This window comes from Salmo salar, chromosome 06 (genome assembly GCF_965601325.2).
Source record: "Salmo salar chromosome 06, fSalSal1, whole genome shotgun sequence".
Classification (NCBI taxonomy): domain Eukaryota; kingdom Metazoa; phylum Chordata; class Actinopteri; order Salmoniformes; family Salmonidae; genus Salmo; species Salmo salar.
Window position 1 is genome coordinate 92,373,697 of NC_138296.1, and position 12,760 is coordinate 92,386,456.

The window sequence follows — 12,760 nt, forward strand, 5'->3', positions numbered from 1 at the left end:
ATCTAACCACGTTTTACGATTTCAAAAAGGTTTTATGGCGAAAGCATCAATTTAGAGTATGTTAGGACAGTACATTTACAAGAGTTGTGTGTAATGTTGTGCCATTTCAAAGACAGGCGTCACCAAAACCATAAAATCAGCTAAAATTATGCACTAACCTTTTACAATCTCCAACAGATGACACTCCTAGGACATTGTGTTAGACAATGCATGCATTTTTAGTTCTATCAAGTTCATATTTATATCCAAAAACAGCGTTTTACTGTGGCGTTGATGTTCAGGAAATCGTTTCCCTCCAATAACCGGCAGTCAAGTCAGCACCACAAATTAAATAATTAAAATTAGAAAACATTGGTAAAATATTATATTGTCATTTAAAGAATTATAGATTTACATCTCTTGAACGCAATCAACTTGCCAGATTTAAAAATAACCTTACTGGGAAATCACACTTTGCAATAATCTGAGCACTGCGCCCAGAAAAATACGCGTTGCGATACAGACTAGCCGCCATGTTGGGGAGATCTAAAATCGAAAATACTATGTAAATAATCCATTACCTTTGATTCTCTTCATCAGATGTCACTTCCAGGTATCACAGGTCCATAACGAATGTAGTTTTGTTCAAAAAAGCTCATCATTTATGTCCAAAAATCTCCGTCTTGTTAGCACATGATCTAAGCCCGCCGGACTTCACTTCATGAACGAGGGGAAAAAATATATTTACGTTCGTTCAAACATGTCAAACGTTGTATAGCATAAATCATTAGGGCCTTTTTTAACCAGAACATGAATAATATTCAAGGTGGACGAATGCATTCTCTTTTATAACGTATTGGAACGAGGGTACCCAACATGAACTCGCGCGCCAGGTGTCTAATGGGCCATCATCGTTCCATGGCTCTTGTTCGGTCAGATCTCCCTCCAGAAGACTCAAAACACTTTGTAAAGGCTGGTGACATCTAGTGGAAGCAATAGGAAGTGCCAAAATATTCCTCAGCCCCTGTGTTTTTCAATGGCATAGGTTTAAAGGTAATACAACACATCAGGTATCCACTTCCTGTCAGAATCTGTCTCAGGGTTTTGCCTGCCAAATGAGTTCTGTTATACTCACAGACACCATTCAAACAGTTTTAGAAACTTTAGGGTGTTTTCTATCCATATATAATAAGTATATGCATATTCTAGTTACTGGGTAGGATTAGTAACCAGATTAAATCGGGTACATTTTTTTATCCAGCCGTGCAAATACTGCCCCCTAGCCCTAACAGGTTAAACTGAAGACATGTTTATCAATGATCAATTAACTCCCTGTAATTATTATCATGCGATTAAACTGATTAATCGTTTAATTGTAATTAACTAGGAGATCGGGGCACCAAGGAAAATATTCAGATTACAAAATTATAATTTTCCTAATATAACTTTCCAAAATTATAACATTATATATTATATTCTATTATAGAATAGGCCGATTATCTTCTGGTTTAAATGGTGTATTTTACCTCGCGTCGAGTCTCATTCCAAACGTCGTAAATTGTTGTATCTGCACGAATCCAGCCTTTACTAAAGTCATCCATACATCAATTGTCTTAAAATCATTTATTTACTAAACTAAGTAATTCACAGAAAGTATACAAACAGTAATTATCGTCACAAAGAATTGGTAGAGTAATGTGCCCTAGTGGGCTAAACATGGCTGGTGTCTTGTTAAACAAAGGGTCATAAAGGACAGCTGAGGAGGCACACAGAGTTCATTAATATTAACAATTGATATGCTAATCCTTTGCAGATGAACGCTCACTCATTCGGGAACAATTGCAATCAATATATATTTACCCTCAGTGTGTCGTCGGCATCCTTGTTGGAGAGTCGTTCTGTTGGAGAGTCTCTCTCTCTCTCTCTCTCTCTCTCTCTCTCTCTCTCTCTCTCGAAGTTAGAATGGATCTTTCAAAGCGACATTCATTAATGTCGTTATAGAATGTATGTTTCGTTGGTCTTCGCAGTTCAATGATATAATTTACTTAGCTGCAGACTAATAATTAATATCAAAGACTTGATCCTATTCTGTCGGTCTCGATAGTCTAAAAGTTTAACCACGTGGTATAGGTAACTTTCAGTAGAGGAATTGGGTGGTCAAACCTTGGCTCTCTTCTGAGGTAAGCTGGTCTCCAGAAAGTAAATCAGGGTGGGGTTTTATACGTGAACATAGAACAGACTTGTCACATGATGCCTGGTCCTGTCTGTGTCCCTGGGGGCGTGCCGATGACTGATTTAATCTTTGAACGGAAATACATTCTATCGCATTAACATCAGTACATAGCATCTCAATGTATTACAAATAGCTTTATCCTTATTAATACATTTTATACAACCATTTTGATGCAAGTCCCATAGCTGAGGCTATTATATAAACAGTATTATGGTAATATGGCTATATTGGCTCTTCTGAGTATCACAAAATTGTACCAAGTGGACCAGTTCGTAGCTGGATTCTTCACCAATCTTTTATACCTTCTCCAGAACATAAATGGCGTTTGGTTCCCCAATTCTGTGAGTTGGAAGAATTTCCTGTGTCTCTCTATGAAACCCCTCTGTGTCTCAACTGGGCCATGTGGTAGGAGATTCTGCTCTAGAATTTTACAACCCCTTCACACAGGGCCTGGGTGGGGGGAGGTAGGTTGGGGGATGGTGCAAGAGGGGGGGGGTCAACTGTCCTCCCTGTACTCAAAGAGGGCAACGTCATGACAGTAGCTTATTGGGTTGAAAGGCTGTGAGGTTTAGCATACCACTGCTACTGTTCTAGATGAATGTTGGGAATATACTAGTAGACAAGGTAGTGGTTTTGGTTGGACTGTTGGAAATCTTACTGATGTGAGTGGTTTGAGGGAGTCGGAGGTTGACCCGTCTGTGGTCATAGGGGATGTTCCTCCATGGTTACTCCCAGATCCTGTTGTTGATCTAACCTTGGTAGAGAAAAGGAAATATTGGTCAGAAGTCAGTGAAACTGGATGACATTTACATTGATCTATGTTTTTTAGGCTTTCATACAGCTTTTCACAGATGGCTCCAAGGACCCAGATATTGGTCTCACAGGAGCAGGTGTTTACGTTTCTGAATTTGATGTGCAGATATGTAGAAGACTAACAGATGAACTGTCAGTTTACTCTGTTGAACTGTTGGTGATAATAGTTGCCCTCCAGTGGGTGTCCTACTGGGTAGAGGTGAGGCCAAATGTAAGATCAAAGCCATGTTGATAGATGTGTGGCAGAAGAGATGAGACTCTGAGCACAAGGGCCGGAATTTATATGCCCTCCAAAGACATTTTGGTGGACCAAGATTCAAAGGTCAGATTAGGAAGGGAGAGGTGGTGTTTGCTCGTTTGCGTTTAGGTTATTGTACATTGACCTCGTCATTACATCTGGTTGGAAAACATGTGAATGGTTTGTGTCTGGATTACCTACTATATAGCCTACTATAGCCTGGAGTGTATGGTTGATGAAACGTTGGACAATGTGTTGTTATATTGTTGTAAGTATGTTGAAGAGAGGTAAAGACTGAAGTGTAGGATCATTGAGGTTGGACTGGGTTGGGGGGGGGGGGGGGGGTTGGAAGGGATTTGGGGGATGGGGAGGGTCTATTAGAAGTTAGTAGGGTTCTTTTTATTTTCTCAGAAGTACTGAGTTAGGAAGGGGGATTTATAAATGTTGTAAACAGCGATTGACACTGCAGCACAGTAGGTGGCGGCATGCACCTTTTAACATTGGTTTGCGGACCGCCGTTATATCATAGAAGAAAAAGAGGACTACGACAACTGCCTGGACAGTTTCTTATTGCCGGTGCAGATTTTTGTTAGTAGTGTCTCTAAACTTAAGTTATGGGCAAAACAGCTGATCTGATTGGTGAAAAGACCAATTAGAAGGAAAAAGATCAGAATTTGGCAGCTATAGACTCAAGAACATGTATGAAATTGAACATGCATTCTTCAATTGTCTGTTTTCTGTAAAATGTTGAGCTGAATTTGGTGGTTTTCTTTTGTCGTCCAATCATCTCTGTTGTTCACCATACGTCAACGGATGACTCCTGTTGAAAAACAATTTGCTCAATCCGGAATGGGTGGGTAGAGTTCACTCTTTAAAACCGTCGGATTGGTCCATGATATGCAAACTCCACCCTCCAGCACACCAGTGTACACCAGCTGAATGAAATCCAGAGCACCTAATCCAATAGGGAAATTGAACCAATTGAAATGAAGTTCATTGGCTAACAGCTGTACATAATTAGCCATCCAGGATAGAAGGGTCTGGGATTCCTTTATGAGGTGCAACCAAAACAGCTGTTTGACATAGCAACAGGGATATTCGGTCAAGGTGTCTCTCTAGCATTTGTTCTTAATACCGTTGTGGTTTTGATCACTAAAATGGCTGTGACTTTTGGACTCTCGTTGAGGTTAGTTTTTCAATGTAGTCATCTGGTTGGTTTACCTTGTCTTAAAGTTTTCACTGGTTACTTGTGTTTAACTGTCTGAATGTTTTGTAGTGTTTCTTGGATTTGCTGCCTGCTAATTGGAGGGATAACTTGTTTTACACTTAAAGGTGTGTTTTGGTTTACACTACTTCAGTTCAAATCAGTCTAGTTCCGATAGCTTAAGGCTGGCATTTTACCACAATGTTTATTTTGTTTTCTAGGTAATTCTTATGGGCATCCTGCCTACACTGGACCTGAACCAACTGGATCCTATGCCCAAGCAAGTGTGGTGCCTAGTCCAAATGCTAAAGCTTCTGGCCACAATGCCACGTCAGCAGAAGTTACTGGCCCCAATGCCACGTCAGCAGAAGTTACTGGCCCCAATGCCACGTCAGCAGTTACTGGCCCCAATGCCACGTCAGCAGAAGCTACTGGCCACAATGCCCCGTCAAGTGTGAAGTCTGGCCCCGGCGCCTCAGCAGACGCGTCCGGCCCCGGCGCCTCAGCAGAAGCGTCCGGCCCCGGCGCCTCAGCAATAGCGTCCGGCCCCGGCGCCTCAGCAATAGCGTCCGGCCCCGGCGCCTCAGCAATAGCGTCCGGCCCCGGCGCCTCAGCAGAAGCGTCCGGCCCCGGCGCCTCAGCAGAAGCGTCAAGCCTTGAACAGACGGCCCGACCACTCAACTAGGGAGATCATAATTTGGTTTGCCCAACTCCTTAATCGTCGTTCCCCTGTTACTGTGCCTCCCTTTAGAAGAAAAGGTAACTGAGGTGGAGAAATGTGCCAACTAATGCTCTTGTTTGAAATGAGGATCTCCTTCACTTGTCCAGCGTCATGCAAATTGTTTACAGGGGTGGACGCTACAATGGTATAAATGGTTTTTATAACCATACGACTAAAATTGACTTCTGACTTGCCAATATTGCTGACACACTTTTAGGTTCTATGGTTATGCTTTTGATTTAGCCTGGTGTTCCTGCTACTCTTCCATGATATGCTCAATAAACAATTTGACTTTCAATATACCTTGTCCTTAAAATATAATATTCTCTTCTGCCTGCCATGTGCTTGCTGTTTGGGAACAGACTGTGGGTCTGGAGTAAAAGGGAATGTGGATCACAACACTTGTGTAAACAGGTATGTTTACCTTTGTTTCTGGTAGTTCAAATGCTCAAGTTCTCTAAATTGTCAGAGCTCCCTCATATGTTCATACTTTACCTGTCCCTTTGTGAAGGGTGTTTGATTTACTGTAATCTGCCTGTTACCATAGGTGCCTAAAGAATGCGAGTGCAGTTTACCTCATCGTCCCATTGCCTGTCACTAACCTGTCCCAGGGACGCTAAAGTTTCTCCTTGGCCTTATTCAGAAACATTAAATCAACTTGACTCATTTTGCCTGTTCTACAATGTTGGTCTGGCCAGACACATGGATGCAATCGTGTATATGCGTTCATCGCTTTCAGCTGTAAAAAATACTCCACTTGGAGTCGTTCAGACATTCCTTATGTCAACTCTCAATGTGGTCTTCTGCACAATCCATTTCTACCTGACCACAATGAGGTTGCACTTGCAGAACCCCCTGGCAGGAACTTTAGATTTTAAAAGGTGCACTTAAGCTCTCACTTTGTACGAAATTATCTAGAGATGTAAATATGAATTGTTTCTTAACAGGTGTGCCTTGTTAAAAGTCCATTTGTGGAATTTCATTCCTTCTTATTACTGAGTTTGAGTCAATCATTTGTATTGTGACAAGGTAGGGGTGGCATACAGAAGATAGCCTTATTTGGTAAAAGACCAAGTCCATATTATGGCAAGAACAGCTCAAATAAGAAAATGAAGGTCAGTCAATCCAGAAAATGTCAAGAACTTTCAAAGTTTCTTCAATTGCAGTCGCATAACCATCTAGCGCTATGATGAAACTGGATCTCATGAAGACGGCCACAGGAAAGGAAAATCAAAAAATACCTCTGCTGCAAAGGATAACTTCATTAGAGATATCAGCCTCAGAAATTGCTTCCTGATTAAATGCTTCACAAAGTTCAAGTAACAGACACATCTCAACTTCAACTGTTCATAGGAGACTGCGTGAATCAGGCCTTCATAGTTGAATTGCTTAAAAAAACTATTAAGGACATCAATAATAAGAAGAGACTTGCTTGGGCCAAGAAACACGAGCAATGGATATTAGACCGGTGGAAATCTGTCCTTTGGTTTGATGAGTCCAAATGAGTCCACAGCCTTCTGCAGCGATACGCCTTCCCATCTGGTTTGCGCTTAGTGGGACTATCATTTGTTTTTCAACAGGACAATGACCCACAATACACCTCCAGGCTGTCTAAGGTCCATTTGACCAAGGAGAGTGATGGAGTGCTGCAATACCCGACCTCAACCCAATTGAGATGGTTTGGGATGAGTTGGACCGCAGAGTGAAGGAATAGCAGCCAACAAGTGCTCAGCATATGTGTGAACTCCTTCAATACTGTTGGAAAAGCATTCCAGGTGAAGCTGGTTGAGAGAATGCCAAAAGTGTGCAAAGCTGTCATCAAGGCAAAGGGTTGCAACTTTGATGAATCTCATATAAAATATATTATGATTTGATTAACACTGTTTTGGTTACTATATGATTCCATATGTGTTATTTCATAGTGGTGATGTCTTCTATTATTCTACAATGTAGAAAACAGTAAAAATAAAGAAAAATGCTTCAATGAGTAGGTGTGTCCAAACTTTTGACTGGTACTGTACACTGAAAAAATATAAACACAACATGCAACAATTATCAAATTTACTCAGTGTACAGTTCATATAAGGAAATTACTCAATTGACATATATTTAGAAGGTTGTAATCTATGGATTTCACAGGACTGGGCAGGGGCACAGCCGTGGGTGGGCCTGGCCCACTTGAGAGCCAGGCCCAGCCAATCAGAATGAGTTTTCCCCACAAAAGGGCTTTATTACAGACAGAAATACCCCTTAGTTTCATCAGCTCTCCGGATGGCTGGTCTCAGACGATCCCACAGGTAAAGAAGCCGGTTGTGGATGTCCTTGGTTGATGTGGTTACACGTGGTCTGTGGTTGTGAGGCCGGTTGGATGTGCTGCCAAGTTCTCTAAATCGAAGTTGAGGCGGCTTATCGTAAAAAACCTAACATTAAATCCTCTGGCAACAGATCTTTTATTTTAGCTCATGAAACATGGGACCTACACTTTACAAGGTGGAGGGTCCGTCGTGGTCTGGGGCGGTGTGTCACAGCATCATCGGACGGAGCTTGTTGTCATTGCAGGCAATCTCAACGCTGTGCGTTACAGGGAGGACATCCTCCTCCCTCATGTGGTACCCTTCCTGCAGACTGAGCACGTCTAGGACCTGTTGGATCGGAGGGTGAGGGCTAGGGCCATTCCCCCCAGAAATGTCCGGGAACTTGCAGGTGCCTTGGTGGAAGAGTGGGGTAACATCTCACAAGAAAGAACTGGCAAATCTGGTGCAGTTCTTAATGCATCTGGTGTCCACAACACATTATTCCATTTGTTAGTCACATCTGTGGAACTTGTTCAGTTTGTCTCAGTTGTTGAATCTTATGTTCATACAAATCTTTGTATGTTAAGTTTGCTGAAAATTAACGCCTGACAGTGAGAATTCCCCCCCCAGTATAGTTGCTTGAAAATCCTAAAATATAAGAACGCTAAGTGTTTTTTGAAATTGTTTGAAGCCTTGATAACAAAAAAGCTAAAGAAGTTAGTCACCAGCCAGGCCATATTTACATCTCTAGATAATTTCGTACAAAGTGAGAGCTTAAGTGCACCTTTTAAAATCTAAAGTTCCTGCCAGGGGGGTTCTGCAAGTGCAACCTCATTGTGGTCAGGTAGAAATGGATTGTGCAGAAGACCACATTGAGAGTTGAAATAAGGAATGTCTGAACGACTCCAAGTGGAGTATTTTTTACAGCTGAAAGCGATGAACGCATATACACGATTGCATCCATGTGTCTGGCCAGACCAACATTGTAGAACAGGCAAAATGAGTCAAGTTGATTTGTTTCTGAATAAGGCCAAGGAGAAACTTTAGCGTCCCTGGGACAGGTTAGTGACAAGCAATGGGACGATGAGGTAAACTGCACTCGCATTCTTTAGGCACCTATGGTAACAGGCAGATTACAGTAAATCAAACACCCTTCACAAAGGGACAGGTAAAGTATGAACATATGAGGGAGCTCTGACAATTTAGAGAACTTGAGCATTTGAACTACCAGAAACAAAGGTAAACATACCTGTTTACACAAGTGTTGTGATCCACATTCCCTTTTACTCCAGACCCACAGTCTGTTCCCAAACAGCAAGCACATGGCAGGCAGAAGAGAATATTATATTTTAAGGACAAGGTATATTGAAAGTCAAATTGTTTATTGAGCATATCATGGAAGAGTAGCAGGAACACCAGGCTAAATCAAAAGCATAACCGTAGAACCTAAAAGTGTGTCAGCAATATTGGCAAGTCAGAAGTCAATTTTAGTCGTATGGTTATAAAAACCATTTATACCATTGTAGTGTCCACCCCTGTAAACAATTTGCATGACGCTGGACAAGTGAAGGAGATCCTCATTTCAAACAAGAGCATTAGTTGGCACATTTCCCCACCTCAGTTACCTTTTCTTCTAAAGGGAGGCACAGTAACAGGGGAACGACAATTAAGGAGTTATGCAAACCAAATTATGATCTCCCTAGTTGAGTGGTCGGGCGGTCTGTTCAAGGCTTGACGCTTCTGCTGAGGTGCCGGGGCCGGACGCTTCTGCTGAGGCGCCGGACGCTATTGCTGAGGCGCCGGGGCCGGACGCTATTGCTGAGGCGCCGGGGCCGGACGCTATTGCTGAGGCGCCGGGGCCGGACGCTATTGCTGAGGCGCCGGACGCTTCTGCTGAGGCTTCTGCTGAGGCGCCGGACGCTTCTGCTGAGGCGCCGGACGCTATTGCTGAGGCGCCGGGGCCGGACGCTATTGCTGAGGCGCCGGGGCCGGACGCTATTGCTGAGGCGCCGGGGCCGGACGCTTCTGCTGAGGCTTCTGCTGAGGCGCCGGACGCTTCTGCTGAGGCGCCGGGGCCGGACGCTTCTGCTGAGGCGCCGGGGCCGGACGCTTCTGCTGAGGCGCCGGGGCCGGACGCTTCTGCTGAGGCGCCGGGGCCGGACGCTTCTGCTGAGGCGCCGGACGCTTCTGCTGAGGCGCCGGACGCTTCTGCTGAGGCGCCGGACGCTTCTGCTGAGGCGCCGGACGCTTCTGCTGAGGCGCCGGACGCTTCTGCTGAGGCGCCGGGGCCGGACGCTTCTGCTGAGGCGCCGGGGCCGGACGCTTCTGCTGAGGCGCCGGGGCCGGACGCTTCTGCTGAGGCGCCGGGGCCGGACGCTTCTGCTGAGGCGCCGGGGCCGGACTTCACACTTGACGGGGCATTGTGGCCAGTAGATTCTGCTGGCGTGGCATTGTGGCCAGTAGCTTCTGCTGACGTGGCATTGTGGCCAGTAGCTTCTGCTGACGTGGCATTGTGGCCAGTAGCTTCTGCTGACGTGGCATTGTGGCCAGTAGCTTCTGCTGACGTGGCATTGTGGCCAGTAGCTTCTGCTGACGTGGCATTGTGGCCAGTAGCTTCTGCTGACGTGGCATTGTGGCCAGTAGCTTTAGCATTTGGACTAGGCACCACACTTGCTTTGGCATAGGATCCAGTTGGTTCAGGTCCAGTGTAGGCATGATGCCCATTAGAATTACCTAGAAAACAAAATAAACATTGTGGTAAAATGCCAGCCTTAAGCTATCGGAACTAGACTGATTTGAACTGAAGTAGTGTAAACCAAAACACACCTTTAAGTGTAAAACAAGTTATCCCTCCAATTAGCAGGCAGCAAATCCAAGAAACACTACAAAACATTCAGACAGTTAAACACAAGTAACCAGTGAAAACTTTAAGACAAGGTAAACCAACCAGATGACTACATTGAAAAACTAACCTCAACGAGAGTCCAAAAGTCACAGCCATTTTAGTGATCAAAACCACAACGGTATTAAGAACAAATGCTAGAGAGACACCTTGACAGAATATCCCTGTTGCTATGTCAAACAGCTGTTTTGGTTGCACCTCATAAAGGAATCCCAGACCCTTCTATCCTGGATGGCTAATTATGTTCAGCTGTTAGCCAATGAACTTCATTTCAATTGGTTCAATTTCCCAATTGGATTAGGTGCTCTGGATTTCATTCAGCTGGTGTACACTGGTGTGCTGGAGGGTGGAGTTTGCACATTGATATTCTTTTTTCATCTTTATTTAAACAAGTAGGCTAGGTGAGAACAAGTTCTCATTTACAACTGCGACCTGGCAAAGATAAAACAAATCAGTGAGACACAAACAACACAGAGTTGCACATGGAATAAACAAACATGCAGTCAATAATACAATAGAGAAAAAGTCTATATACAGTGAGTGCAAATGAGGTAAGATAAATGAGGTAGACAATGAATAGGCCATAGTGGCGAAATAATTACAATTTAGCAATTAAACACTGGAGTGATAGATGTGCAAAAGATGAATGTGCAAGTAGAGATAGGTACTGGGGTGCAAAGGAGTAAAAAAATGAATAATAAATTATTTTATGGGGATGAGGTAGTTGGATGGGCTATTTACAGATGGGCTATGTACAGGTGCAGTGATCTGTGAGCTGCTCTGACAGCTGGTGCTTAAAGTTATTGAGGGAGAAATGGGTCTCCAGCTTCAGTGATTTTTGCAATTCGTTCCAGTCATTGGCAGCAGAGAACTGGAAGGAAAGGCGGCCAAACGAAGAATTGGCTTTGGGGGTGACCAGTGAAATATACCTGCTGGAGCGCGTGCTACGGGTGGGTGCTGCTATGGTGACCAGTGAGCTGAGATAAGGCGGGGCTTTACCTAGCAAAGACTTATAGATGACCTGGAGCCAGTGGGTTTGGCGATGAATATGTAGCGAGGGCCAGCCAACGAGAGCATACAGGTCGCAGTGGTGGGAAGTATATGGGGCTTTGGTGACAAAACTGACTGCACTGTGATAGACTGCATCCAATTTGCTTAGTAGAGTGTTGGAGGCTATTTTGTAAATGACATCGCCGAAGTCAAGGATCGGCAGAAAAGTCAGTTTTACGAGGGTATGTTCGGCAGCATGAGTGAAGGATGCTTTGTTGCAAAATAGGAAGCCGATTCTAGATTTAATTTTAGATTGGAGATGCTTCATGTGAGTCTGGAAGGAGAGTTTACAGTCTAACCAGATGCCTAGGTATTTGTAGTTGTCGACATATTCTAAGTCGGAACCGTCCAGAGAAGTGATACTGGACGGGCGGGCAGGTGGCAGCGATCGGTTGAAGAGCATGCATTTAGTTTTACTTGCATTTAAGAGCAGTTGGAGGCCACAGAAGGAGAGTTGTATGGCATTGAAGCTCGTCTGGAGGTTAGTTAACACAGTGTCCAAAGAAGAGCCAGAAGTATACGGAATGGTGTCGTGTGCGTAGAGGTGGATCCGAGAATCACCAGCAGCAAGAGCGACATGATTGATGTATACAGAGAAAAGAGTCGGCTGGAGAATTGAACCCTGTGGCACCCCCATAGAGACTGCCAAAGGTCCGGACAACAGGCTCTCCGATTTGACACACTGAACTCTGTCTGAGAAGTAGTTGGTGAACCAGGCGAGGCAGTCATTTGAGAAACCAAGGCTATTGAGTCTGCCGACAAGAATGTGGTGATTGACAGAGTCGAAAGCCTTGGCCAGGTCGATGAATACTGCTGCCCAGTATTGTCTCTTATCGATGGTGGTTATGATATCGTTTAGGACCTTGAGCGTGGCTGAGGTGCACTCATGACCAGCTCAGAAACCAGATTGCATAGCAGAGAAGGTACGGTGGGATTTGAAATGGTCGGTGATCTGTTTGTTAACTTGGCTTTCGAAGACCTTAGAAAGGCAGGGTAGGATAGATATAGGTCTGTAGTAGTTTGGGTCTAGAGTGTCTCCCCCTGTGAACAGGGGTATGACTGCGGCAGCTTTCCAATCTTTGGGGAACTCAGACGCTACGAAAGAGAGGTTGAACAGGTCTGGAGTTAACCACGGGATATATCTGTTCCTGGTTCAACATTTTTTGAATGGGGCATGCTTATTTGAGATTGTGAGGAAAGCACTTTTAAAGAATAACCAGGCATCTTCTACTGACGGAATGATGTCAATATCCTTCCAGGATACCCGGGCCAGGTAGATTAGAAAGGCCTGCTCGCTGAAGTGTTTTAGGGAGCGTTTGACAGTGA

At 44.2% G+C, this 12,760-nt stretch overlaps 1 protein-coding gene and 1 long non-coding RNA gene across 2 annotated transcripts; one reads left to right on the plus strand and one right to left on the minus strand.

Moving 5' to 3' along the window:
• Window positions 1-4,308: 4,308 nt before the first annotated feature.
• LOC123739872 (uncharacterized) lies at window positions 4,309-4,756 on the plus strand. Its single transcript, XR_006767983.2, has 3 exons — window positions 4,309-4,449; window positions 4,540-4,595; window positions 4,689-4,756. It is a non-coding gene; the product is annotated as an uncharacterized LOC123739872 (long non-coding RNA).
• A 4,336-nt stretch (window positions 4,757-9,092) lies between these two features.
• LOC123739871 (uncharacterized) lies at window positions 9,093-10,584 on the minus strand. The gene is made up of 3 exons (XM_082976136.1): window positions 10,455-10,584; window positions 10,309-10,364; window positions 9,093-10,215 (listed from the first exon to the last, which is right to left on the minus strand). Exons 1-3 carry the CDS (start codon window positions 10,481-10,483, stop codon window positions 9,182-9,184), a joined length of 1,119 nt encoding a protein of 372 aa, XP_082832262.1. The 5' UTR covers window positions 10,484-10,584; the 3' UTR covers window positions 9,093-9,181.
• Between the last annotated feature and the right edge of the window lie 2,176 nt (window positions 10,585-12,760).

Excerpts from the sequence above, each read along its gene's own strand:
- LOC123739871 (XM_082976136.1), bottom strand. The coding sequence starts at position 10,483 with ATGGCTGTGACTTTTGGACTCTCGTTGAG. Across the intron at positions 10,365-10,454 it reads ACTTTTGGACTCTCGTTGAG|TGTTTCTTGGATTTGCTGCC; the intron begins GTTAGTTTTTCA and ends AATGTTTTGTAG. Across the intron at positions 10,216-10,308 it reads AACTTGTTTTACACTTAAAG|GTAATTCTAATGGGCATCAT; the intron begins GTGTGTTTTGGT and ends TTTGTTTTCTAG.